This window comes from Neoarius graeffei, chromosome 14 (assembly GCF_027579695.1).
Source record: "Neoarius graeffei isolate fNeoGra1 chromosome 14, fNeoGra1.pri, whole genome shotgun sequence".
Lineage (NCBI taxonomy): Eukaryota > Metazoa > Chordata > Actinopteri > Siluriformes > Ariidae > Neoarius > Neoarius graeffei.
Genome location: NC_083582.1, coordinates 40,601,406 through 40,625,415, shown reverse-complemented (window position 1 = coordinate 40,625,415; position 24,010 = coordinate 40,601,406). Strand labels below are relative to the sequence as shown.

The window sequence follows — 24,010 nt, the reverse complement described above, 5'->3', positions numbered from 1 at the left end:
ACATGTGTTATTTCTTGTCAGCATGAATGCATCAAAGCTCAAGGGCAAACCAGAGACCGTGGCATACATTAGCACTAACACATTGGAAGTGTGTTCTGTCTTCAGGGCAGAATGTGAGTGCCAACATCCATCCATCCATCCATCCATCCATCCATCCATCCACTATCTGTAGCCGCTTATCCTGTCCTACAGGGTCACAGGCAAGCTGGAGCCTATCCCAGCTGACTATGGGCGAGAGGCGGGATACACCCTGGACAAGTTGCCAGGTCATCGCAGGGAGTACCAACATAAAAAAAAAAAAAAAGGAATAAGGAATGAGCCAACAGTGACAAAGAAACATTTATTTCACTCTATAATAGGTTTAAATCTTTATTGGATTTATTCATACAGTTTCACACACATCAAGGAAGAGGGAGAACCCTGCGATTTTTATAGATTCCTTAAACAAACTGCAACTGTGCCACCTAGTGGTAATGAGAAGGACAGCATGGGGGGGAGAGAGAGAGCAACCCTTCTATTTATCTGTAATGAATTTGACAACACAAATACGAATTACTTTAAGCTAATAATGCAAATAAAAGTTTAACATTTACATTGTATTTTATACTATAACCTAGTTCCAAAGCAGACAAACTCTGGCTAATATTTGGCCAAGATGGAAAAAAAACAGACAAAGGATAACAAAGTTAAGACTGTTCATTAATTTGGGGACAAATAGAAAAAAAAAAAGTTTTTCACCTGCCATAAGCTCCATGTTTAATAGGATCAGTCTCACATGGTCAAGGGCTGAGCCAAATTCACTGTGCGCCTTACGCTAATCCTAAAGCATACAGTACTGTGTAGGCCATAGCAGGTGTTCCTCTCGCTCTAATCTAATGAAACCTAAAGTGATTTACAAGCCCTCCCTCCCTCTCTCACACACACACACGATCTGCAGTTTGCAGCCTGAAATGAACAGGCATCAGCACGCAAACTGCTCTACTCCCCTCGATATACAACAATGTTATTGTCCGTCTCGTGCACCTTGATCTCATAGAGGAGGTTCGATGGAAGAAGCTTGATCATGTTGTCCCAGATACACACTGCCAGGTTTTCAGTTGTGCTGCATAAGAAGACAGGTGGGGTGTAAGGAACACTGTACGTACACCTTCACTCTCACTCATTCATGCAATTATCCAATCAGCCAACGTGAACCCGAGGCTAGACTGGGCACAGACTAACCAAAACTGGATACAGGGCTCGAAATTAACGCAAGTCCGACTGTCTGGGACAACCGAAAGCCGCATCTTCCTGTCTGATAGGGCAAGTTGAATATTTGTTGAAAAATCACTATTTTTACCTCGCCGGGGACGGCGTCGACCAGGGGGCAAGGTATTGTTTTCGGTGGGGTTTCTTTGTGAGCAACATTACGGGAAAACAGCTGGACCAATCTTCATGAAACTTTCAGGATAGATGGGCATTGGTCTCAAATAGAACCTCCAACATTTTGAGGGTCATCCGGTCAAGGCCACCAAAAAGGTCAAAATAGTTTCTCACAATATCTTCCTTCATATTCATCATATTTACTTCAAACCAATTCCAAAATGTTCATCTTTCAATTCTGCTTCCATTGATATGCGACATGATGGGGTATCTCTCAGTTTTCTTTCAAACTTTCATTTGTTTGTTTGTGTGTCTGTCTGTTAATCTAGCATCGAGACCAGGGGTATTCAATTAAAAGTCACTGAGGTCCAGTTATTAAATTTTGTCCAAGCAGAAGATCCGAACCGAAGTCCAGCTTGTGTCTTATAGCCTTCCCCTATGTCCACATTTTCATATGGTTTCAACAATATTTATTGTTCATTTCCAATGCAAGAAATGAACTGAATGCACAACTATCTCTTTTACCATAAATAAAAGTAGTCCCAGGAAAATAAATTCAAGGCCTTTATTTCAGATTAAAGAAAACAGAAACCTCAGAATAAAATAAATTTAAAAAAAAGTGCAAACAGAGTGGAATAACTCCTTTTTCTCTTAAATTAAAGCGGTCCCAACCTGAAGAATTGAAGGCCTACAATTCAAGTAAAAAAGTCAACTCAGAAAACATTAACTAAAAAGTGCAAACAGAGCACTGACTTAACATTTTCTCTTCTTTGTTTTTAAAATAAGGAGGTCCCAGCCTAAAAAAATGAGGGCCTACTTTTCAAGAAAAAAAAAAAAAGTCCACATCTTCAGAAAACAAGTGGCTTTTTTGGGGGGGGGGGAATGCAAACAGAACATTTTTCTTTCAACTTTTTTAATTCTTCTTTTACTCTTCATAATGAGAAAAACGGGCATGTGGCTGACCTGCCAGTAATTTAAACCTTGGTTGGAATGGAGTTAGTGCCATTCTCATGCAGATATGTAGGTGTTCATTGTTGAGCCTAGAACGGTACTTGGTTTTGACAATGTTCATAGTGGAAAAAGCTGACTCACAGCTGTAAGTCGATCCAAACATAGTCAAGGTGTGCAGTGCTCCTTTGATTAGACCAGGGAACACACTCCAATGTGTTTATGTTGTCCCAAAATCCACACTACTTTTAAGGAACATTCGTTTGCACGTTGCTGGGCTGTGTGATGAGTCGGGTAGACCTGTCATACTGTGCTTGCAGTTGGGTTATTTTCCGTGCCCTCAGCTCGGACTTCAGGGGATAACTTTGCTCAAAAGAGCTGTGCTTTGTTTCGTAGTGGTGCTTCACGTTGCCGCTTTTAATTAATGCCATGTTTTCGGAGCATATGAGGCACACTGGTTTTGAACTGCTCGCCGAAAGAATGAACATATATTTCTCCGTCCATTCATCTTTAAAACAACGATTTTTCTTGTCTACTTTCTGCCGCCTTTTGGAGCAAGCCATGCTGTCTCGGTCGGTTGTCTCTGAACTTAACTCTCTTTCTCTCTGCTTGTTGCTGTGCTGTGGTGCGCTGGGTAAACTAACCATTTTATTGGCTCAACTGAGTGAAGCTATTGTCGTGTTAACTGGAGTAGCAGTGCCCGCTGTCAATAGCCACGACCGTCCAAAATAATGCTTCACGAAAATTACTTAATCTCGTGAATTTACCATTGGTCACGGGTCCGGACAGAACCATCATTGGGTCCGGATCCGAACCGAGGTCCGCCATTTGGTGATGCCTGATCTAGACTGTTACACCAATTGACTTCAAATTTTCAGGGTAGGTGGGCAATGGCCCGTAGATTACCTGATTAAGTTTTGGGGGTAAATCAGGTCAAGGTGAAGGTCACCAGAAAGGTCAACCTTTTGGTCAAAATAACATTTTCCATTATAACTCAAAAAACGGTTGCCGATAGACCAAGGTTTACGACAACCCCGAATCCAAAAAAGTTGGGACAAAGTACAAATTGTAAATAAAAACGGAATGCAATAATTTACAAATCTCAATAACTGATATTGTATTCACAATAGAACATAGACAACATATCAAATGTCGAAAGTGAGACATTTTGAAATTTCATGCCAAATATTGGCTCATTTGAAATTTCATGACAGCAACACATCTCAAAAAAGTTGGGACAGGGGCAATAAGAGGCTGGAAAAGTTAAAGGTACAAAAAAGGAACAGCTGGAGGACCAAATTGCAACTCATTAGGTCAATTGGCAATAGGTCATTAACATGACTGGGTATAAAAAGAGCATCTTGGAGTGGCAGCGGCTCTCAGAAGTAAAGATGGGAAGAGGATCACCAATCCCCCTAATTCTGCGCCAACAAATAGTGGAGCAATATCAGAAAGGAGTTCAACAGTGTAAAATTGCAAAGAGTTTGAACATATCATCATCTACAGTGCATAATATCATCAAAAGATTCAGAGAATCTGGAAGAATCTCTGTGCGTAAGGGTCAAGGCTGGAAAACCATACTGGGTGCCCGTGATCTTTGGGCCCTTAGACGGCACTGCATCACATACAGGCATGCTTCTGTATTGGAAATCACAAAATGGGCTCAGGAATATTTCCAGAGAACATTATCTGTGAACGCAATTCACCGTGCCATCCGCCGTTGCCAGCTAAAACTCTATAGTTCAAAGAAGAAGCCGTATCTAAACATGATCCAGAAGCGCAGACGTCTTCTCTGGGCCAAGGCTCATTTAAAATGGACTGTGGCAAAGTGGAAAACTGTTCTGTGGTCAGACGAATCAAAATTTGAAGTTCTTTATGGAAATCAGGGACGCCGTGTCATTCGGACTAAAGAGAAGGACGACCCAAGTTATCAGCGCTCAGTTCAGAAGCCTGCATCTCTGATGGTACGGGGTTGCATTAGTGCGTGTGGCATGGGCAGCTTACACATCTGGAAAGACACCATCAATGCTGAAAGGTATATCCAGGTTCTAGAGCAACATATGCTCCCATCCAGACGACGTCTCTTTCAGGGAAGACCTTGCGTTTTCCAACATGACAATGCCAAACCACATACTGCATCAATTACAGCATCATGGCTGCGTAGAAGAAGGGTCCGGGTACTGAACTGGCCAGCCTGCAGTCCAGATCTTTCACCCATAGAAAACATTTGGCGCATCATAAAACGGAAGATACGACAAAAAAGACCTAAGACAGTTGAGCAACTAGAATCCTACATTAGACAAGAATGGGTTAACATTCCTATCCCTAAACTTGAGCAACTTGTCTCCTCAGTCCCCAGACGTTTACAGACTGTTGTAAAGAGAAAAGGGGATGTCTCACAGTGGTAAACATGGCCTTGTCCCAACTTTTTCGAGAGGTGTTGTCATTAAATTTAAAATCACCTAATTTCTCTTTTTAAATGATACATTTTCTCAGTTTAAACATTTGATGTGTCATCTATGTTCTATTCTGAATAAAATATGGAATTTTGAAACTTGCACATCATTGCATTCCGTTTTTATTTACAATTTGTACTTTGTCCCAACTTTTTTGGAATCGGGGTTGCCTTATGAGCATATAGGGACTCCCATATGGCACCATGATCTTTGACCTTGAAAGGTCAAACTCAAGATCACGAATTTTCAGAGGGCTTTAACTTGAAAACGGTTGATGGTAGACAGATGTTTACCATTATCAACTTCTAGAAAGTGCCATATGGGCTTTCATTTGGCACCATGACCTTGAATTACTTTGAAATGTCAAACTCAAGGTCATGGATTTTCATAGGACTATAACCTGACAGCTGATGATTGAGAAATATTACCATCATCAGCATATGGGTATAAAATAAGTGCTGTTGGGAGAGGTTTGTTTTGTCTGGCAACATTTGTTATAATAATTATTCAAACTTTACATCAATAAACTTCCAACAAAACTAGTTCAATCCCCTCAGTCATCCGGCCGTGTTACTGTTTGTGAAATTCTGGGGAAGCCGAGTATAGCAGGTGCATATGTAAAAATAACCACGTCGTAATCTCTGATTACAGATTATTAGACTTTGAATTAATTGAAATTGGAGAAATGGCGATCGAATACCTAAAAAAAAAAAAGTAATAATTATATTTTTATACATCACATCATTCAGACATTCATTTTATTTTTCTTTTGTATGGTTCACATTAACCATCACAAACGTCAAAATATTTTGTGGGAATTTTACAACAGTGCCGAACTCACTTGGTTTTCATTCACAATGTGATTGTCACCCTTATGTCCAACTTGTTTTCTTTTGGTTTCATTTCTTAAGATTTGTCCTTCAGGTTTTACTCGATTAATCAAGAGTTATCGGTAACTTTATTTCCTCTCGAAACTTTGACTTTGGCTGAGTCTAACTTAAAACTGCAGATCACATAATGGGTTAGAACACCACATGCACCATAATGGGACACTGGATAGTCTTTATTGTTACAGTTAAATTGAGTTTTACTGAAATTATAAGTCATTAAAGCATAACGATCATAACTATACCTGATTTTTGATAAACTTTAACCACTTTCCTTTCACTGAAGTAGTAAATGCATAGTAATAAAAAGGTTATGGTCAGGACAAGTGAAAAATCTTGTTGCTTGTCCGACTGAAGAAGTGGATTAAAAAGTTGATGTTGAAGCCTGAGATAGTTGAAAACAAACATTCATTGGAAAAGAAGGCAATCTTCAATTGTTCCTAGTTGCGGACAGTCTGTGCCCACTGTAACCTCAGATTCCTGTTCTTGGCTGACAGGATTGGACTCTGATGTGTTCTTCTGCTGTTGTAGCTCATTTGCCTCAAGGCTGTGTGTTCGGAGCTGCTTTTCTGCTCACCATGTTGGCCATTTGGGTCTGTCTCAGAAACTGGGTACTGTGGGGGTACCCCACTAAATATACTCACAGTCAATAAACTATACGGTTTTGAATGGTGATGTTGATTTTAATTTGAAATAAAATGATGAAAGAAATAATACAGATAAAACTAAATCTTTGATGTGAATATTCAGAATTTGGCAAAAATTCCGCAAATTTGTGGAAAAATGTACCCCTTTTCCACCAAATCAGTTCCAGGGCTGGTTCGGGGCCAGTGCTGGTGCTGGTTCACAACTCGTTCAACTTGCGAGCCAGCTGAGAACCAGTTTGCTTTTCCATAGCTCGCGGTGCTAAGCGGAGCCACGTCATTACGTCGCTGTATACGTCAGTTACGTCGCTGTATACGTCAGTTACGTCGCTACGTTTACATAAACTTTGGCGCGAATATCAAAGCAAAAACAACACAGAAGAAGCAGCAGCAGCAACAACAATAATAACAATGGATGACTTTGCGTTTGTACAGCTGCTGCTTCTCGTCACTTAAAAATGGCGATCTTTCGCGGTCTTGTTATTGTTGTTGGTCTTAACAACTCCGCCCCCCTGCTGACATAAGCGGTTCTTTCCTCTGGCCCAGCAGAGAGTTGGTGCTAGCCTGGAACCGTTTTTTCTGGCCCCAGAGCCAGTTCTTTGTCAGTAGAAACAGAAAACCCGGTTCCAAACTAAGCACTGGCCCCGAACCAGCCCTGGAACTGCTTTGGTGGAAAAGGGGCAATGGCGGCTTGATCTGGGACATGATAAATGGTTGACTACATGGCATTCCCTTAAAAAGGTTGTCGTCCACTGAAAAGTCTACAGTTATCACTAATTGTATTTTAAGTTGTAACTTTATACACCTAAGGATTGGTGCGCTCACAGAATAATCATAACCGTAATAAAACATCATGCAAAATATTTGATCACCATCGTAACTCCATTTTCCGTAGACCTAAAACCAATATAATCGTGTGTTTTGATCTAAACGGAAAGCCTCAGGGTCAAGGTCACTACCTCACCAAAAGTAGTAACTTAAAATCACTACGCCATATAAACATTTAATTATAAATCTGTAATTGTTTTTTAAAACAAAAGCTGAAAGTTCGGTATAGAATATGTTTCTTACAGAATATGTTACGATGGTAGCTGGTCTTGTATGAATTTCTGAGCTATAAAATGAGTTGTGGTCTATTTTTTACCGTAGCATGTTATTTGTGTGCGGGGAAGGACACACATTAACAATCTGCACGTGTAGAATGGAATTTTCCACTCCAACAGTTAGAAGTTGATCGCGCTTCCATTTGCGGTCTCTCTGTTACGCGGGTGATCTGTTCGGACGTTATCACTGAAAAGGGGAGTTTTGACAGCTTTATTTTGTTTTAGTCTTGCAGTATAAGGCAATAGAATGTTTCTTTCTTTTTCATCTTACTTTCATATTTCGTAGTGTTTGCGTATTTTTGGCCAACATTTTGCAACCATGGTCAATTTAGATCGAACTTTTGATAGAATCTACGGCCAGTCATTTTGCCCCGCCCCCGCCTCGCGCTCCGTCCGGTGCGGTAGTGATGTCCCGTTGCTCGCGCGCCGCAGCAGAGACCCGCGCGACCTTCAGCCAGTACAGTCGCTGTTCTTTTACCAGCGCCGTTATTCTCATCTTTCCGGTGCGTTCTTGATTTTTCCATTGTGTCCTATTTCGCCATATCAAATACCCAAAATGTATCGTATTATTCATATTTAAGTGAATAATCAATTCAGTCATCATAACTTGGCATTTTTAACCCAAGCAATCAAAAAGAGGAAATTTATTCAATATTTTCACTCCTCTGTGAAGGAGGGGCTTTAATTCTTCATGATGGAGTTATTTTATATGGAAATCAATTTTACAAAAGCATTTGAATTGTAATCAAAAAATTTTCCACAGTGGAAGCCAGATAAAGCAAGATGCTATCTTTATTCTTATTAAACATGACAAAAGAAACATTGAGTGTTAGGTAAATGCAAAAAAAAAAAAAAAAAGGTAAAATTAGAAAAAAAATTTTTGACCATAATGTCCCAAATGAGAGACCAGTTTCTGAGACGGACCCATTTGAGTTACCTTGGCCATTCATGGTCAAAGTCTCTGAAATCACATTTCTACCTCATTCTGATGTTTGATATGAAGATTACCTGAAACTCTTGACCTGTATCTGCAGGATATTATGCACTGCATTGCAACCACATGATGGGATAACTGCATGAACACATGTTTCTCATACAGTAGACTGTTAGCGTTTATACAGCAGTGTATTATTCCTACCTGATGGTGTTAGCAAAGTATGGTACATCCAGATCCAGGTTTTTGTGGTCAAGTGGCTTCATGATTCCTTCCTGAAAATGGTCATCAAAATATCAGGTTTTATTCATTCATTCATGCTTCATCTTCTCATGCACCGACACATTTTTTCTTTTAACGACAGTGCTGTTGAATACTTGATTCTGATTGGTCAGAAGGTTCAGATTCCTTTCTAACACAGAAGTTCTGCCAGCACGTCTGGCTACAAGGTAAATCATAAGAACCTCTTATATTCACTGCTTCTAACAGTTCACCGTTTCTATAGTAACAACTTACACAGGGACTTGTGTGCTGGACATGTTATATAAATGGAACTGAAACACGGATAATCGTTGACGTGAGGTTTTCTGTGAGGAAACGTTTATTTAACACTGATGCAAGGCGTCTCCTGTGTAAACGCGATGTAACAATCAGGGCTAAAGTTATCCTGTTAAGGTTTTGAATACAGGAGAGTCTTCAGGATGGAGGGATTAATATTATCTTGTTGATTTTGAAAGAGATGGGGAAGGAAAAAAAATAGATTAGTATAGGAACAACTGTGGGCGGCACGGTGGTGTAGTGGTTAGCGCTGTTGCCTCACAGCAAGAAGGTCCGGGTTCGAGCCCCGTGGCCGGCGACGGCCTTTCTGTGTGGAGTTTGCATGTTCTCCTCGTGTCCGCGTGGGTTTCCTCCGGGTGCTCCGGTTTCCCCCACAGTCCAAAGACATGCAGGTTAGGTTAACTGGTGACTCTAAATTGAGCGTAGGTGTGAATGTAAGTGTGAATGGTTGTCTGTGTCTATGTGTCAGCCCTGTGATGACCTGGCGACTTGTCCAGGGTGTACCCCGCCTTTCGCCCGTAGTCAGCTGGGATAGGCTCCAGCTTGCCTGCGACCCTGTAGAAGGATAAAGCGGCTAGAGATAATGAGATGAGATGAGCATTTTGCACGCCGATTCCTCTCGATCATGTGCAGGTGAGCCTCATTAACAGCGTGTGTGCGAGAGTCCGCTCAGCGCGCACGCCCGAGAGTCCTTCAGGAGATGAACTCGAATCAATAAACATCAAAAGACCAAACAGAACATGATGTGTTCTAGGACACAGCCCATGGGAAGCTCATACCTCTATATACTGTTTAAGATCAGTGAGGTTCATCACCATCCCTGTGTTTGGGTCAATCTGCATAAAGAGAAAAATCACAAACATGCATTACTTGTATTTTTAGCAACGTTCTACTTCTACAGTGAATCATATGCATGCGCCTTCAACAATAACGCATAAGCCCCTTGTGCATGATGTCACGCATCACGTGAATTTCACCTGGGGTCAGACAAACACTGTCCTTAATGTAAGCAAGGCTTAATCTGTCTTCAATATGGTTTATTTTTGCACTGGTTTTGGTTGTTCAAATGGAGAAATAGATGAACGGTATTACCGTCCAAGGACGCGTTATCCTAATGGGCCTCATGGGCAGCTGCCCAGGGCCTCGGCCACTAGGGGGCCTCGGAGGTAGCGAGATCGGAAAATATGAAACGATATTTTCAGAAGTTTTGATCATATTGATAACATTTTTGATGCATTTCGCCACCCGTAAAGAAGCCCACCTTGTCTCATCGCATAAATCACCCGTCATTGTCAATATGATCACTGTCCACCATGTCTTCACATGCTACGCCAGCTTGAGTTCAATGATTTAATTAATGACTTCGCTTTCCAGAAAAGTAGGAAAGTGCCCTTGTAAGTTGACCCATGGCTGTCAAACTGAATGCGCAAAGCTGTGTGCCACTGCTGTTTGGGACATTACGTGTGTGAAAGGATGAAATGTTTCACATAGCCTAACATTTTGAGATTTATTTCTGAGAAGCAAGATATTTTTCTTTCTTTGTTATCGCTCTTTGTTTTCACAAGTTAAAAGTCGCCTGGATTCCAAAATGAAAACGAACGGTTCTATACCAAATGAATGTTCTTGTTCTGAATACTACAGAAACTGTTGTAGGCCTAGGTTATGTTCTTGACATGTTGTTCATGAGGGGTGTTCACACGGCAACTTTTACTCTGGTGTAGCACCGGGGCTGCCCCGGTAGAGCGTTCACACGGTACAAAGTTATACCGGTGTCGCCCCTGAAAGCTGCTTAAACCGGTGCAAATCTAACCCTGCTCGGGAGGTGGTTTAAGAAATTTACTCCGGAGTAAATGCTAGTTTGCGGGGCAGCACCGATATAAAATGGGACGTCTGAACGCTACCGGGGTATACTCGCTATGCGTGAGGAGAGTTGATTACATACGGGCATTGCATAATTTGCATCCTGGTATTTTGCGCTTCCAAAATGGCGAATATCAACAACAACAGAACTGTGTGTCTTCCAGTGTTGCCAGATTGGGCGGTTTTAAGTGCATTTTGGCGGATTTGAACATATTTTGGTCTGGAAAACGTCAGCAGTATCTGGCAACACTGGTGTCTTCATCCATGTTGTTTTCCCGGCGCTTGGTGATGCCATGACAACCGAGAAAAGGAAGTACATTTTCATGCATGCGCATATTTCATTTCCGCATTATCGTATAGCACGGTCGCAAAAACTGCCGTGTGACCGCATGTGGGGCTGCACCGGTGCTAACATGCTTCTCTCTAGTAAGCAGGTTTGTGACGTGTGAACGCTCCACAAAATTTACACCGATGTAAGATATATCGCAACAAAATACATCGGTGCAGCATCGATGCAAATATGTGCCGTGTGAACACCCCTACTGACTCACTCATTCAAAGGCTTCTTGAGGCTAAACTTTAGTTAACCAGACTTGTTAACCGTGATGTCTGATGGATTTTTTCACCATGCAATTGCCTATTTCACCATTGCTTTTTCTCGATTAAATAGGTGTTGATGGATATAAAGTTTTATCGTTCAATAGTATTTCTAATTGTGCCACTGTCATTATTTAAGTTTCTGTGTCTAGTTAGACAGGCACGTCTGAGGGGGTGAATTTGCTGAGTGCAGCTGACAACAGGCGGGGGTGGGGCCTCGGGGGTGTGTCTGCCCAGGGCCTCGGCAAGGGTTAACGCGGCCCTGTTACCGTCTCCCCGCTATCAAGAAAAATGTTAACAGGGAGAAGCAAATGCTTCAAGAACAACAAAGAAATGAGTGGTTAAAGTGCTGATGACACGAACATGACTCTATGCAACTTCTTAAATAAACTATACAACATGGCAAACATGTTAGATTTCTGTTATAATTACGTGAAAAGAAGCTGTTGTTACGCAAATATCCAACTTTTAATTGCACACAGCGCAAGAAAACTGGGTCCGTGGCTCGCGGCCATGTTGTGACGTCAGCGGAAGAACACGCTGCGGTTCACTGGCTGTTCTATTCTGGTTCTACTCAATGGAAATGGCGCATGAAAACGCCCGTGAACTCTCTAGTGCTAGCTCTTCCTCTTCTGGGAGTCTAGAATTGTGTTGATCTCTTCCGAATAGAATCTATGATAGCCTACCCTCTTTACCCTTTGCCTCTCGTTGCTAGGCGGCAGTTACATGAAAGCCGCAAGCTTTCACAAGCAAATACATGACTGATATCACGCCGACTTTATGATTACATTTATGATTATCATGTAGAATCTATAGCTCTACGTACCTTTATCTTATGTCATTTCACAACACATGTTCTGACAGGAGGACTGTCTTTGGATCCGGCATAGCTACTAGTAGACCCTCTCCGGAATACTGGCAGTGTTGCCAGATTGGGAGGTTTCCCGCCCAGTTGGGCGGTTTCAAGTGCATTTTGGTGGGTTTTGAACATATTTTGGGCTGGAAAACGTCAGCAGTATCTGTTGCCAGATACTGCTGACGTTTTCCAGCCCAAAATATGTTCAAAACCCACCAAAATGCACTTGAAACCGCCCAACTGGGCGGGAAACCTCCCAATCTGGCAACACTGTGTAGGCACTGCTGATGGTAGTAACACACGTTTGTGCTGAACTGCACACCCGAGATTCTTTTAAGCTGGGAAGGGTGTCAAAACAATCCAAATCGAAGTGTTCAGAGCACAGGACGGATGTTGGTGAGGGCTCCCACTTGTCACGAGTGCGCCTGACTTGCTTCACCCACTTCGCATGCAGCTCAGGATCTCTGGGAAACTTGAATAAAAACTTACCCCATCCTTGTGGGTTTTGGAGCAAAAGCCGGCAACACAACGCGAAGGCATAATAACTATATATATATATATATATATATATATCTCATCTCATTATCTCTAGCCGCTTTATCCTTCTACAGGGTCGCAGGCAAGCTGGAGCCTATCCCAGCTGACTACGGGCGAAAGGCGGGGTACACCCTGGACAAGTCGCCAGGTCATCACAGGGCTGACACATAGACACAGACAACCATTCACACTCACATTCACACCTACGGTCAATTTAGAGTCACCAGTTAACCTAACCTGCATGTCTTTGGACTGTGGGGGAAACCGGAGCACCCGGAGGAAACCCACGCGGACACGGGGAGAACATGCAAACTCCGCACAGAAAAGCCCTCGCCGGCCCCGGGGCTCAAACCCAGGACCTTCTTGCTGTGAGGCGACAGCGCTAACCACTACACCACCGTGCCGCCCAACTATATATATATAATAATGTATAATAATGTCTAATAAAAATACTAATAATGATAAACTGAACAGCCCTGTGATGACCTGGAGACTTGTCCAGGGTGTACCCCGCCTTTCGCCCGTAGTCAGCTGGGATAGGCTCCAGCTTGCCTGCGACCCTGTAGAAGGATAAAGCGGCTACAGATAATGAGATGAGATGAGATAAACTGAACACCTGTCGCATCAACAACAAACTGGTAAGTTAGGAGGAAGGTTCTTTCGCTGACGTCATATAGCTCCTCCTCCTCCTTCATCTCCTGGGTGCTGCAGCCCCGTCAAATTTGCCCAAATAGCCGCGTTTATCATCATAACTTGTAAAATAGGCGCCTTCGTGAATTAATATATGGATCATCGGGAATTACTTTTTATGTTATAAAACATCGCCAAAGATGTCAAAAACGTGTCATCAGCACTTTAAAGAGAATAGGACAAGAGGAGCTAAGCCTGAAAACTCCAGAGAAATTCGATTGTATTTAAAATAATAATAATAATAATAATAATAATAAAATTCATGCATTTATCAGTTCGAGACTGGACTATTGTAATGCCCTGTATGTTGGCCTCAGCCAGTCTTCAATTTTACGTCTTCAACTTGTACAGAACACTGCGGCCCGATTTTTAACAAGCACGTCTAGACGTGAGCACATTACTTCTGTGTTGTCGTCACTCCACTGGCTTCCAGTCCGTTTTAGAATTGATTTTAAACTTCTGTTGTTTGTTTTTAATGCCATCAATGGCCTGGCTCCCTCTTACTTGTCTGAGATTTTAACTATTCGTGATCATGGTAGGGCCCTGCGTTCTTCGGGTCAGCTTCTGTTAGAAGTCCCAAGGTCGAGATATAAACAGTGGGGTGTTCGTTCTTTTGCTGTCGCTGCTCCCAGACTGTGGAACAATCTGCCCCCCGACATTCGCACCACTATTGATCCCAGCCTTTTTAAATCAAAGTTGAAGACCTACTTTTTTAGATTGGCATACAATCCTGACTAGGGGAGTCTTGTTTTTGAGGGGTGCTTCGTTTCGTACGTTTTATTTCATGTACTTCTGAAAGGCTTTTGGTAATCTGCAGCACGGTGGCACCTTCCGCAGTCAAAACCTGTGTTTTTATGTGTTTTGGTGTTCTGTTTTATGGCTTTGATGTAAAGCACTTTGGGTACCTTTTGGTTATTGTAAAGGGCTATATAAATAAAATTTGATTGATAATAATAAATAAGTCAGAAGTGAGGATGGAAGAGTTTGCTTAAGAATCTCGTTTTATTTTTTTCTGCTCGCATTCGAGTTAGCGTCTTCATGAAAAAGTGTTCAGACAAAATCAAATGATTTTTCTTACAGATGTAATCCAACGAGGAGCGACATGTGCGATATATCCTGAAAGAACAGAAAAGATTAAGAGCAGAGAGAGCTGGAGTTTTGCTTCTGTCATTAAAGGAACCCAGTCCTGTGCAAAATGTCACCATGGAGGCCAAGTGCAGTAATGAACCTACAGTTCAAGAGAGTTCGACACAAACACACTGAACTTTACAACAGCTGCACGCATGGGAAACGGAAATAAATTGATTAAAGCAGGAAAAACTATTTTGGATAAAACTGTTAGTCTGTCACACAGGTTGTAAGTGTGTAACTCAGCTGTGCCTTTTGAATTGAGAATAAATGAAGAGGGAACTGAACATTAACAGTTTATTGAAATTATTATTGCAAGGGTGATTAATAGTTACAGTGGGGCAAAAAAGTATTTAGTCAGTCACCAATTGTGCAAGTTCTCCCACTTAAAAAGATGAGAGAGGCCTGTAATTTTCATCATAGGTATACCTCAACTATGAGAGACAAAATGAGAAAAAAAAATCCAGAAAATCACATTGTCTGATTTTTAAATAATTTATTTGCAAATTATGGTGGAAAATAAGTATTTGGTCAATAACAAAAGTTCATCTCAATACTTTGTTATATACCCTTTGTTAGCAATGACAGAGGTCAAACGTTTTCTGTAAGTCTTCACAAGGTTTTCACACACTGTTGCTGGTATTTTGGCTCATTCCTCCATGCAGATCTCCTCTAGAGCAGTGATGTTTTGGGGCTGTCACTTGGCAACACAGACTTTCAACTCCCTCCAAAGATTTTTTATGGGGTTGAGATCTGGAAACTGGCTAGGCTACTCCAGGACCTTGAAATGCTTCTTATGAAGCCACTCCTTCGTTGCCCGGGCGGTGTGTTTGGGATCATTGTCATGCTGAAAGACCCAGCTACGTTTCATCTTCAATGCCCTTGCTGAAGGAAGGAGGTTTTCACTCAAAATCTCACGATACATGGCCCCATTCATTCTTTCCTTTACACGGATCAGTCGTCCTGGTCCCTTTGCAGAAAAACAGCCCCAAAGCATGATGTTTCCACCCCCATGCTTCACAGTAGGTATGGTGTTCTTTGGATGCAACTCAGCATTCTTTCTCCTCCAAACACGACAAATTGAGTTTTTACCAAAAAGTTCTATTTTGGTTTCATCTGACCATATGACATTCTCCCAATCCTCTTCTGGATCATCCAAATGCTCTCTAGCAAACTTCAGACGGGCCTGGACATGTACTGGCTTAAGCAGGGGGACACGTCTGGCACTGCAGGATTTGAGTCCCTGGCGGCGTAGTGTGTTACTGATGGTAGCCTTTGTTACTTTGGTCCCAGCTCTCTGCAGGTCATTCACTAGGTCCCCCCGTGTGGTTCTGGGATTTTTGCTCACCGTTCTTGTGATCATTTTGACCCCACGGGGTGAGATCTTGCGTGGAGCCCCAGATCGAGGGAGATTATCAGTGGTCTTGTATGTCTTCCATTTTCTAATAATTGCTCCCACAGTTGATTTCTTCACACCAAGCTGCTTACCTATTGCAGATTCAGTCTTCCCAGCCTGGTGCAGGTCTACAATTTTGTTTCTGGTGTCCTTTGACAGCTCTTTGGTCTTGGCCATAGTGGAGTTTGGAGTGTGACTGTTTGAGGTTGTGGACAGGTGTCTTTTATACTGATAACGAGTTCAAACAGGTGCCATTAATACAGGTAACGAGTGGAGGACAGAGGAGCCTCTTAAAGAAGTTGTTACAGGTCTGTGAGAGCCAGAAATCTTGCTTGTTTGTAGGTGACCAAATACTTATTTTACCGAGGAATTTACCAATTAATTCATTAAAAATCCTACAATGTGATTTCCTGGATTCTTTCCCCCATTCTGTCTCTCATAGTTGAAGTATACCTATGATGAAAATTACAGGCCTCTCTCATCTTTTTAAGTGGGAGAACTTGCACAATTGGTGGCTGACTAAATACTTTTTTGCCCCACTGTACTGTATGACTAGAGCTGCAACTGGAATGTGCCGATTCTGTTTGCATTTGTACTTATTGTTCCATCCACTATTAGATAAATTTTTTTTAAAAATCTTACAATATTGTTTGAAAGTCTGGAGCAAGATTGTGCAAATAATGACACTTCAGATATTGTTTTAACAATAATAACCATCACTGTATAAATCGCTGTGTAACTCGACGTCCGTGGAGTTTCTGAGATGCGGAGAGGCAGGAATAGTTTACCATCCAGGTCAGAATTCTTTGAGAGTAAATGCTTTGGCTTTTGCAACATTCTGTTTCCAAAAGCTGATGTTGGGGAAAATTCTTTACACAAAGAAGGTTTTCTTGCTTTTGTAGTTTTTTTTTTTTTAAACTGTTCTTCCATGTCAGGACTTCTCATCTCATTATCTCTAGCCACTTTATCCTGTTCTGCAGGGTCGCAGGCAAGCTGGAGCCTATCCCAGCTGACTACGGGCGAAAGGCGGGGTACACCCTGGACAAGCCGCCAGGTCATCACAGGGCTGACACATAGACACAGACAACCATTCACACTCACATTCACACCTACGGTCAATTTAGAGTCACCAGTTAACCTAACCTGCATGTCTTTGGACTGTGGGGGAAACCGGAGCGCCCGGAGGAAACCCACGCGGACACGGGGAGAACATGCAAACTCCGCACAGAAAGGCCCTCGCTGGCCACGGGGCTCGAACCCGGACCTTCTTGCTGTGAGGCGACAGCGCTAACCACTACACCACCGTGCCGCCCCGTGTCAGGACTTTTCAGGGGAAAAAAGAAGGTATACTCCAACCTGTAGCTAACGCTAGGCCACAAGTCTACACCATCACTCCAGGTCATTTCAAGGAATTTTGTACAGATCAGAACTGCAAATAAACTAATTTGCGCCTAGATCTATCCTTTGCTTCTTTCTGACTAAGATTATCTACGTAATCTGGTAGTAGAGCCTTTTTTAGCTATAGTTTTCTTCAGACAACAGCAATGGATGTTGGATATCTTTGCTTAGCTTCAGGACGTGAACAGCGTGTAAACAAAAGGTTGCTTGTCCCCCAGGTCTAGGGTAGCAACGGTTGCTAACATAAATGTGACATCAGTTCAAGGGGTCTATACACAATGTATAGGAACATAATTCATCAAATATGTTCAGGGGTTTTCTGCATTGCTACATCAACTACAAGTGCAATATTGCCTACCTTTCCTCGTACTGTAACTTCAACTGAAAAAGAAAAAAAAAAAGAAAAAAAAAACCCAGCAAAATATATTTAAGCAGATCCATGGAATCTGAAATGAAGAAAAACTTTGGATTCAAATGTAGGCTGCTGTGTGAATGAGAACATCTGTGACTAACCTCTGTAGTTGTGCCCATGGCCATTGGGATTGTTGCATTTTCCAAATATTCTCTTGTTCTCTTCATCACTCAGTGATTTACTAAACGCAAAGAGAATAAAATACAAATGTTAAGTGCAAACAGAAATCTAGATTATTCAGAGCACTGATGCCTATTCAGTAGCTTTCTTATTAGATTTGGTGACTTTTTGGACCTCTTTAGTGAGTGTATTCTGAAAAAGAAGCTTGTTATAAATCTAGCAGCTTTTTGAGCATATGTTAGTAACTGTCCTGCACTCAGTAGGGGCCTTTCACGTGATGTCATTGCAACTGTGGATTTGTTTATGCAGCCAAGTTGCCGGGCGAGATTTGTGTTGGACAACGACTGGCACAAGTGTATGTGAGTGATTGTAAGTCCAATTCAGTACATCTACAGATAAACGTACAGAAGTTCCATCTACAACCCCAATTCCAAAAAAGTTGGGACAAAGTACAAATTGTAAATAAAAACAGAATGCAATGATGTGGAAGTTTCAAAATTCCATATTTTATTCAGAATAGAACATAGATGACACATCAAATGTTTAAACTGAGAAAATGTATCATTTAAAATGAAAAATTAGGTGATTTTAAATTTCATGACAACAACACATCTCAAAAAAGTTGGGACAAGGCCATGTTTACCACTGTGAGACATCCCCTTTTCTCTTTACAACAGTCTGTAAACGTCTGGGGACTGAGGAGACAAGTTGCTCAAGTTTAGGGATAGGAATGTTAACCCATTCTTGTCTAATGTAGGATTCTAGTTGCTCAACTGTCTTAGGTCTTTTTTGTCGTATCTTCCGTTTTATGATGCGCCAAATGTTTTCTATGGGTGAAAGATCTGGACTGCAGGCTGGCCAGTTCAGTACCCGGACCCTTCTTCTATGCAGCCATGATGCTGTAATTGATGCAGTATGTGGTTTGGCATTGTCATGTTGGAAAATGCAAGGTCTTCCCTGAAAGAGACGTCGTCTGGATGGGAGCATATGTTGCTCTAGAACCTGGATATACCTTTCAGCATTGATGGTGTCTTTCCAGATGTGCAAGCTGCCCACGCCACACGCACTAATGCAACCCCATACCATCAGAGATGCAGGCTTCTGAACTGAGCGCTGATAACAACTTGGGTCGTCCTTCTCCTCTTTAGTCCGAATGACACGGTGTCCCTGATTTCCATAAAGAACTTCAAATTTTGATTCGTCTGACCACAGAACAGTTTTCCACTTTGCCACAGTCCATTTTAAATGAGCCTTGGCCCAGAGAAGACGTCTGCGCTTCTGGATCATGTTTAGATACGGCTTCTTCTTTGAACTATAGAGTTTTAGCTGGCAACGGCGGATGGCACGGTGAATTGCGTTCACAGATAATGTTCTCTGGAAATATTCCTGAGCCCATTTTGTGATTTCCAATACAGAAGCATGCCTGTATGTGATGCAGTGCCGTCTAAGGGCCCGAAGATCACGGGCACCCAGTATGGTTTTCCAGCCTTGACCATTACGCACAGAGATTCTTCCAGATTCTCTGAATCTTTTGATGATATTATGCACTGTAGATGATGATATGTTCAAACTCTTTGCAATTTTACACTGTCGAACTCCTTTCTGATATTGCTCCACTATTTGTTGGCGCAGAATTAGGGGGATTGGTGATCCTCTTCCCATCTTTACTTCTGAGAGCCACTGCCACTCCAAGATGCTCTTTTTATACCCAGTCATGTTAATGACCTATTGCCAATTGACCTAATGAGTTGCAATTTGGTCCTCCAGCTGTTCCTTTTTTGTACCTTTAACTTTTCCAGCCTCTTATTGCCCCTGTCCCAACTTTTTTGAGATGTGTTGCTGTCATGAAATTTCAAATGAGCCAATATTTGGCATGAAATTTCAAAGTGTCTCACTTTCGACATTTGATATGTTGTCTATGTTCTATTGTGAATACAATATCAGTTTTTGAGATTTGTAAATTATTGCATTCCGTTTTTATTTACAATTTGTACTTTGTCCCAACTTTTTTGGAATCTGGGTTTTATATAAAGTGATTCCACACTTATGGGTACTGAAATGGGGACATGAACTTATTTTTAAAAATTCACCTAAAACCATTTCTTTTTTTACCATCAGGTCACAAAACATGTAATCTTTAATGAATGATATGTTAAAAGATAACTTTAATTTTCTGAGATGTAATAAAAACATATTTATATGCCAAAGTCAAGCCTATGAGTTCCAAAATGATGTCTGTTACATTACTTCTGTTACGACTGTCCATCTCGCGTCTGTTACAAATTAATTACAATCTAGCTATATACCATGTTAATCTTATTGAAAGAATGTGTATGTTTATTCTACTACACATGTTTATTAATTATATTTGCTAAAACATCACCTTCCTATGTTTCAAAAAGTAATTCTACATTGTTAAAATTGAGAATCTATATGTCCACAACACTTCTGTTACGTTCTGACTTTGGCATATAAATATGTTTTTATTACATCTCAGAAAATTAAAGTTATCTTTTAACATATCATTCATTAAAGATTACATGTTTTGTGACCTGATGGTAAAAAAATAAATGGTTTTAGGTGAATTTTTAAAAATAAGTTCATGTCCCCATTTCAGTACCCATAAGCGTGGAATCACTCATATATATATATATATATATATATATATATATATATATATATATATATATGAGAATGATTCACCACATTTCGTGTCAATTAAATCTTATTAATAGTAACAGATCTAGATAAATCCAGTGACTATAGACCAAACTTCAATATGCCTAAAGTCAATGTCAATAATGACTATTATAAATTGCCAGTGGTAGACCCTCTGATGATAATGTTCTTCTAATAATAACCTCTTTGGTGGAGGTAAATATGTTTTCGGTAGCGTTGGTTGGTTTGTTTGTTTGTCTGTTAGCAACATTACGGAAAAAGTAACGAACGGATTGCTCTGAAATTTTTTCCAGGTGTGTGACTGGGCACAAGTAACAATCCATTAAATTTTGGCGGTGATCTGGATCACCTTCTGGATCCTGGATTTTTTTTAAAGGATTCTTGGCGGAGGTCTGCACTCTCCGAGTGCTTTTTCTAGTCCAAGTTAGTAAAAGTCAGACAAGTTCATTAGAATCTAACGTCTGGTCTGGTGATCTAACTTTGTCAGATATAGGGTCGTCTTGCTGCCGTCCAAAATAGTCCACCATTCGTCCCTGGCGACCCCAACTTTATCTTGGTGATTTTCTGATATTTTTTCTTCGTAGTTTGGCTTTCGCCATTCCCACCAACAGAACTTCGTTTTATTATCTCATTCAAGAGAACTTAAAGACGAGCAGGCGAGAAATGCAGACGAAATGCAGACGCAAAAAAACAAACAAAATGGTTGAGTGTCGCGGGTTTTCTCGTTCTCTCACGCGTATCGTTAATAGCACCATCTGTATGCTTTATGGGTAACTGCTAAGACATTGGGTGGCTCAAGTGTGTACCCCGCGGCGTACTGAATTCCACTCGATTCATATGCGCGCCTGATCTGCGCGCGGAAGCCTCCGGAATTTACTCCAATCCCTCCGTTACGCCGATTGGTGTACCAACCAGGGAATCGACATATACCGCGGGGTACACACTCGAGTCCACCCATACAATGCTAGACACACGAAAAGCAGAAAGTCAACTATTAAGTTGTCAACATAAACGTATCAAGTTATATATATTTTTTAAACTAATCATGTGTAGTAAGGGCGGGCGGGAGATTTTTATGTTGTCAGCGGGAGGTTGGGAGGATTTTCTAAATGTTCCCTAAAGCGGGAGAGTTGGAGCCTCTGTAACAGGAGACTGTTGATGTGCAGTGATTCTGGTGACACCACAGTTAATAAGAGTGAAGTTACTGAATATTTTCAGAAAATCTCTTTTCAGTCTTGCACTTTTTACACGGCCCCGTGCTAATTATTCTCTCAGCCGACTGGACACAGAGACCAGTGTTATTAGTCCAGCTCGGAGAATGACTCGTTTGGATTAGAATGAGGTTGTAGCTCATGGTCTACCTTGGTACAGTAGGAAAGAAGCGTTTATTGTGCTGTAACAACGTTTCGCTTAAGAGTTATTGATCCGGGAAATTTAAGTCTGTGAATATGTTTCCAACTTTACCGCAGTTCAACCCAAGCATGAAATAGAACTCCATTAAATCATGGAAATAAGCCATATCACCCAGTTTATTCCCACACACACACTCGCCTCATTCACACAAGTTTAAATTTAATCAAACGAAACATTTCACATAATAATGTGAAAAATATTGGGGGGGGGGTCTCTCCCTGTGCGGCAGCAGTACGTGTCCAGAGTTGCACGAGCGTGCTTGCTCAGATATGATGTACGTTGCATGTGAAGGTTCTACTGCGTGCGCAGGAACGAGGCAACAAAATAACGCCACGCTGATCCACCCGGTGGTGTAGTGGTTAGCGCTGTCGCCTCACAGCAAGAAGGTCCTGGGTTCGAGCCCCGTGGCCGGCGAGGGCCTTTCTGTGCGGAGTTTGCATGTTCTCCCCGTGTCCGCGTGGGTTTCCCCCACAGTCCAAAGACATGCAGGTTAGGTTAGCTGGTGACTCTAAATTGACCGTAGGTGTGGATGTGAGTGTGAATGGTTGTCTGTGTCTATGTGTCAGCCCTGTGATGACCTGGCGACTTGTCCAGGGTGTACCCCGCCTTTCGCCCGTAGTCAGCTGGGATAGGCTCCAGCTTGCCTGCGACCCTGTAGAACAGGATAAAGCGGCTACAGATAATGAGCGTTGTACTGTGTGTTCCAGCCACTGAGCGCTATATAAAATGTGGAGAGCTCAGAGCCTATTCCCCGCTGTAGAGATGAGTGAAGCCATCTGGCCGCAATCTTACCACTCACATCGCGCGTATTTGGCTTGTGTTAAACCGTGGTATCCGATCAAATTTGCCCCAAGAAAAGTACATCTCCTGACCAGCCCCCCCTTTTCATTACCTCCTCAACTTTACCCCTATTCCTTATACATCTGTAAAGCGCTCACCTTCACCGTTATTGTTTGTCTTCCTTTTCCAGTCCAGTCTCTTTTTTTTTTTTTTAGAACGGCTCTTATTACTATAATTATTTTTACAGAGATCATTTCAGTTTTTCTCTTTGTGGCAGTGGGGGCGTGGCCGAGCATCGGTCTGTGAATGGAGGGCGGAGTCAGGGAAGGTGAGTGGTCATGTCACTGCACCTGTTATCAGTTAATGTGTGTTTGTGTGTCTCCTTCAGTGACTGCGCCCGATAAAAGGAGAGCGAGAAGGGGAGGACGGTGCCGAGGGCTTGACGATGGCCTGTGTGTGCGCGTGCGCATGAGAGAGTGAGAGGTTTTGAGCCCTGTGCTGAAAAGCAAAAATAAAAAAACACGCTTTAAACGCAAACAACCGCCTGCCGTGCTTCTGTGCTCCACCCACATCAGGGTCTCGCTACAGTGGTGCTGAAACCTGGGAAGAGTGCAGAAGGGAACAGCCCCATGGAGACCTCGCCGTTCAGGGACCTGATCCATGCCCTCGCCACAGCCCAGCAGAACCAGCACCAAGCGCTGGTCGCCCTCCGAAAGGAGCAAGAACAACGGTTTGAAGCCTTGGTGCTGGCCCAACAGGAGGACAGCCAGGCGTTCCGGCACCTGCTCGCGTTGGCGGGGCCCACGACCACCACCGGAGCGGACCCTCCCCACCTCACCCTAACGAAGATGGGTCCGCATGACGACCCAGAAGCCTTCCTCGCCCTCTTCTTGGGTTTCAGCACCACTGTAGCGAGACCCTGATGTGGGTGGAGCATGGCAGGTGGTTATTTTTGCTTTTCAGCATAGGGCTCAAAACCTCTCACTCTCTCTCTCACACACACACACACACACACACACACACACACACACACACACACACACACACACACACCATCATCGAGCCCTCGGCGCCGTCCTCCCCTTCTCACTCTCCTTTTATCGGGCACAGTCACTGAAGGAGACGCACAAACACACGTTAATTGATAACAGGTGTAGTGACACGACCACTCACTTTCCCTGACTCCGCCCTCCATTCACAGACCGCCGCTCGGCCACGCCCCCGCTGCCACACTCATACAGCGTCTCTTGCT

General features: G+C 42.3%; 1 protein-coding gene across 1 annotated transcript in view; it reads right to left on the bottom strand.

Moving 5' to 3' along the window:
* Positions 1-326: 326 nt before the first annotated feature.
* The window catches only part of pts (6-pyruvoyltetrahydropterin synthase), a 37,590-nt gene continuing 13,906 nt past the window's right edge, over positions 327-24,010 (bottom strand). Inside the window, exons 2-6 of the mRNA XM_060938925.1 lie at positions 17,868-17,947; positions 17,713-17,735; positions 9,672-9,728; positions 8,539-8,609; positions 327-1,102 (exon numbers count right to left, since the gene is read on the bottom strand). Of these exons, the coding sequence (XP_060794908.1) occupies positions 979-1,102; positions 8,539-8,609; positions 9,672-9,728; positions 17,713-17,735; positions 17,868-17,947 (355 nt within the window). The 3' untranslated portion in view covers positions 327-978. The remainder of the gene's footprint in view (positions 1,103-8,538; positions 8,610-9,671; positions 9,729-17,712; positions 17,736-17,867; positions 17,948-24,010) is intronic.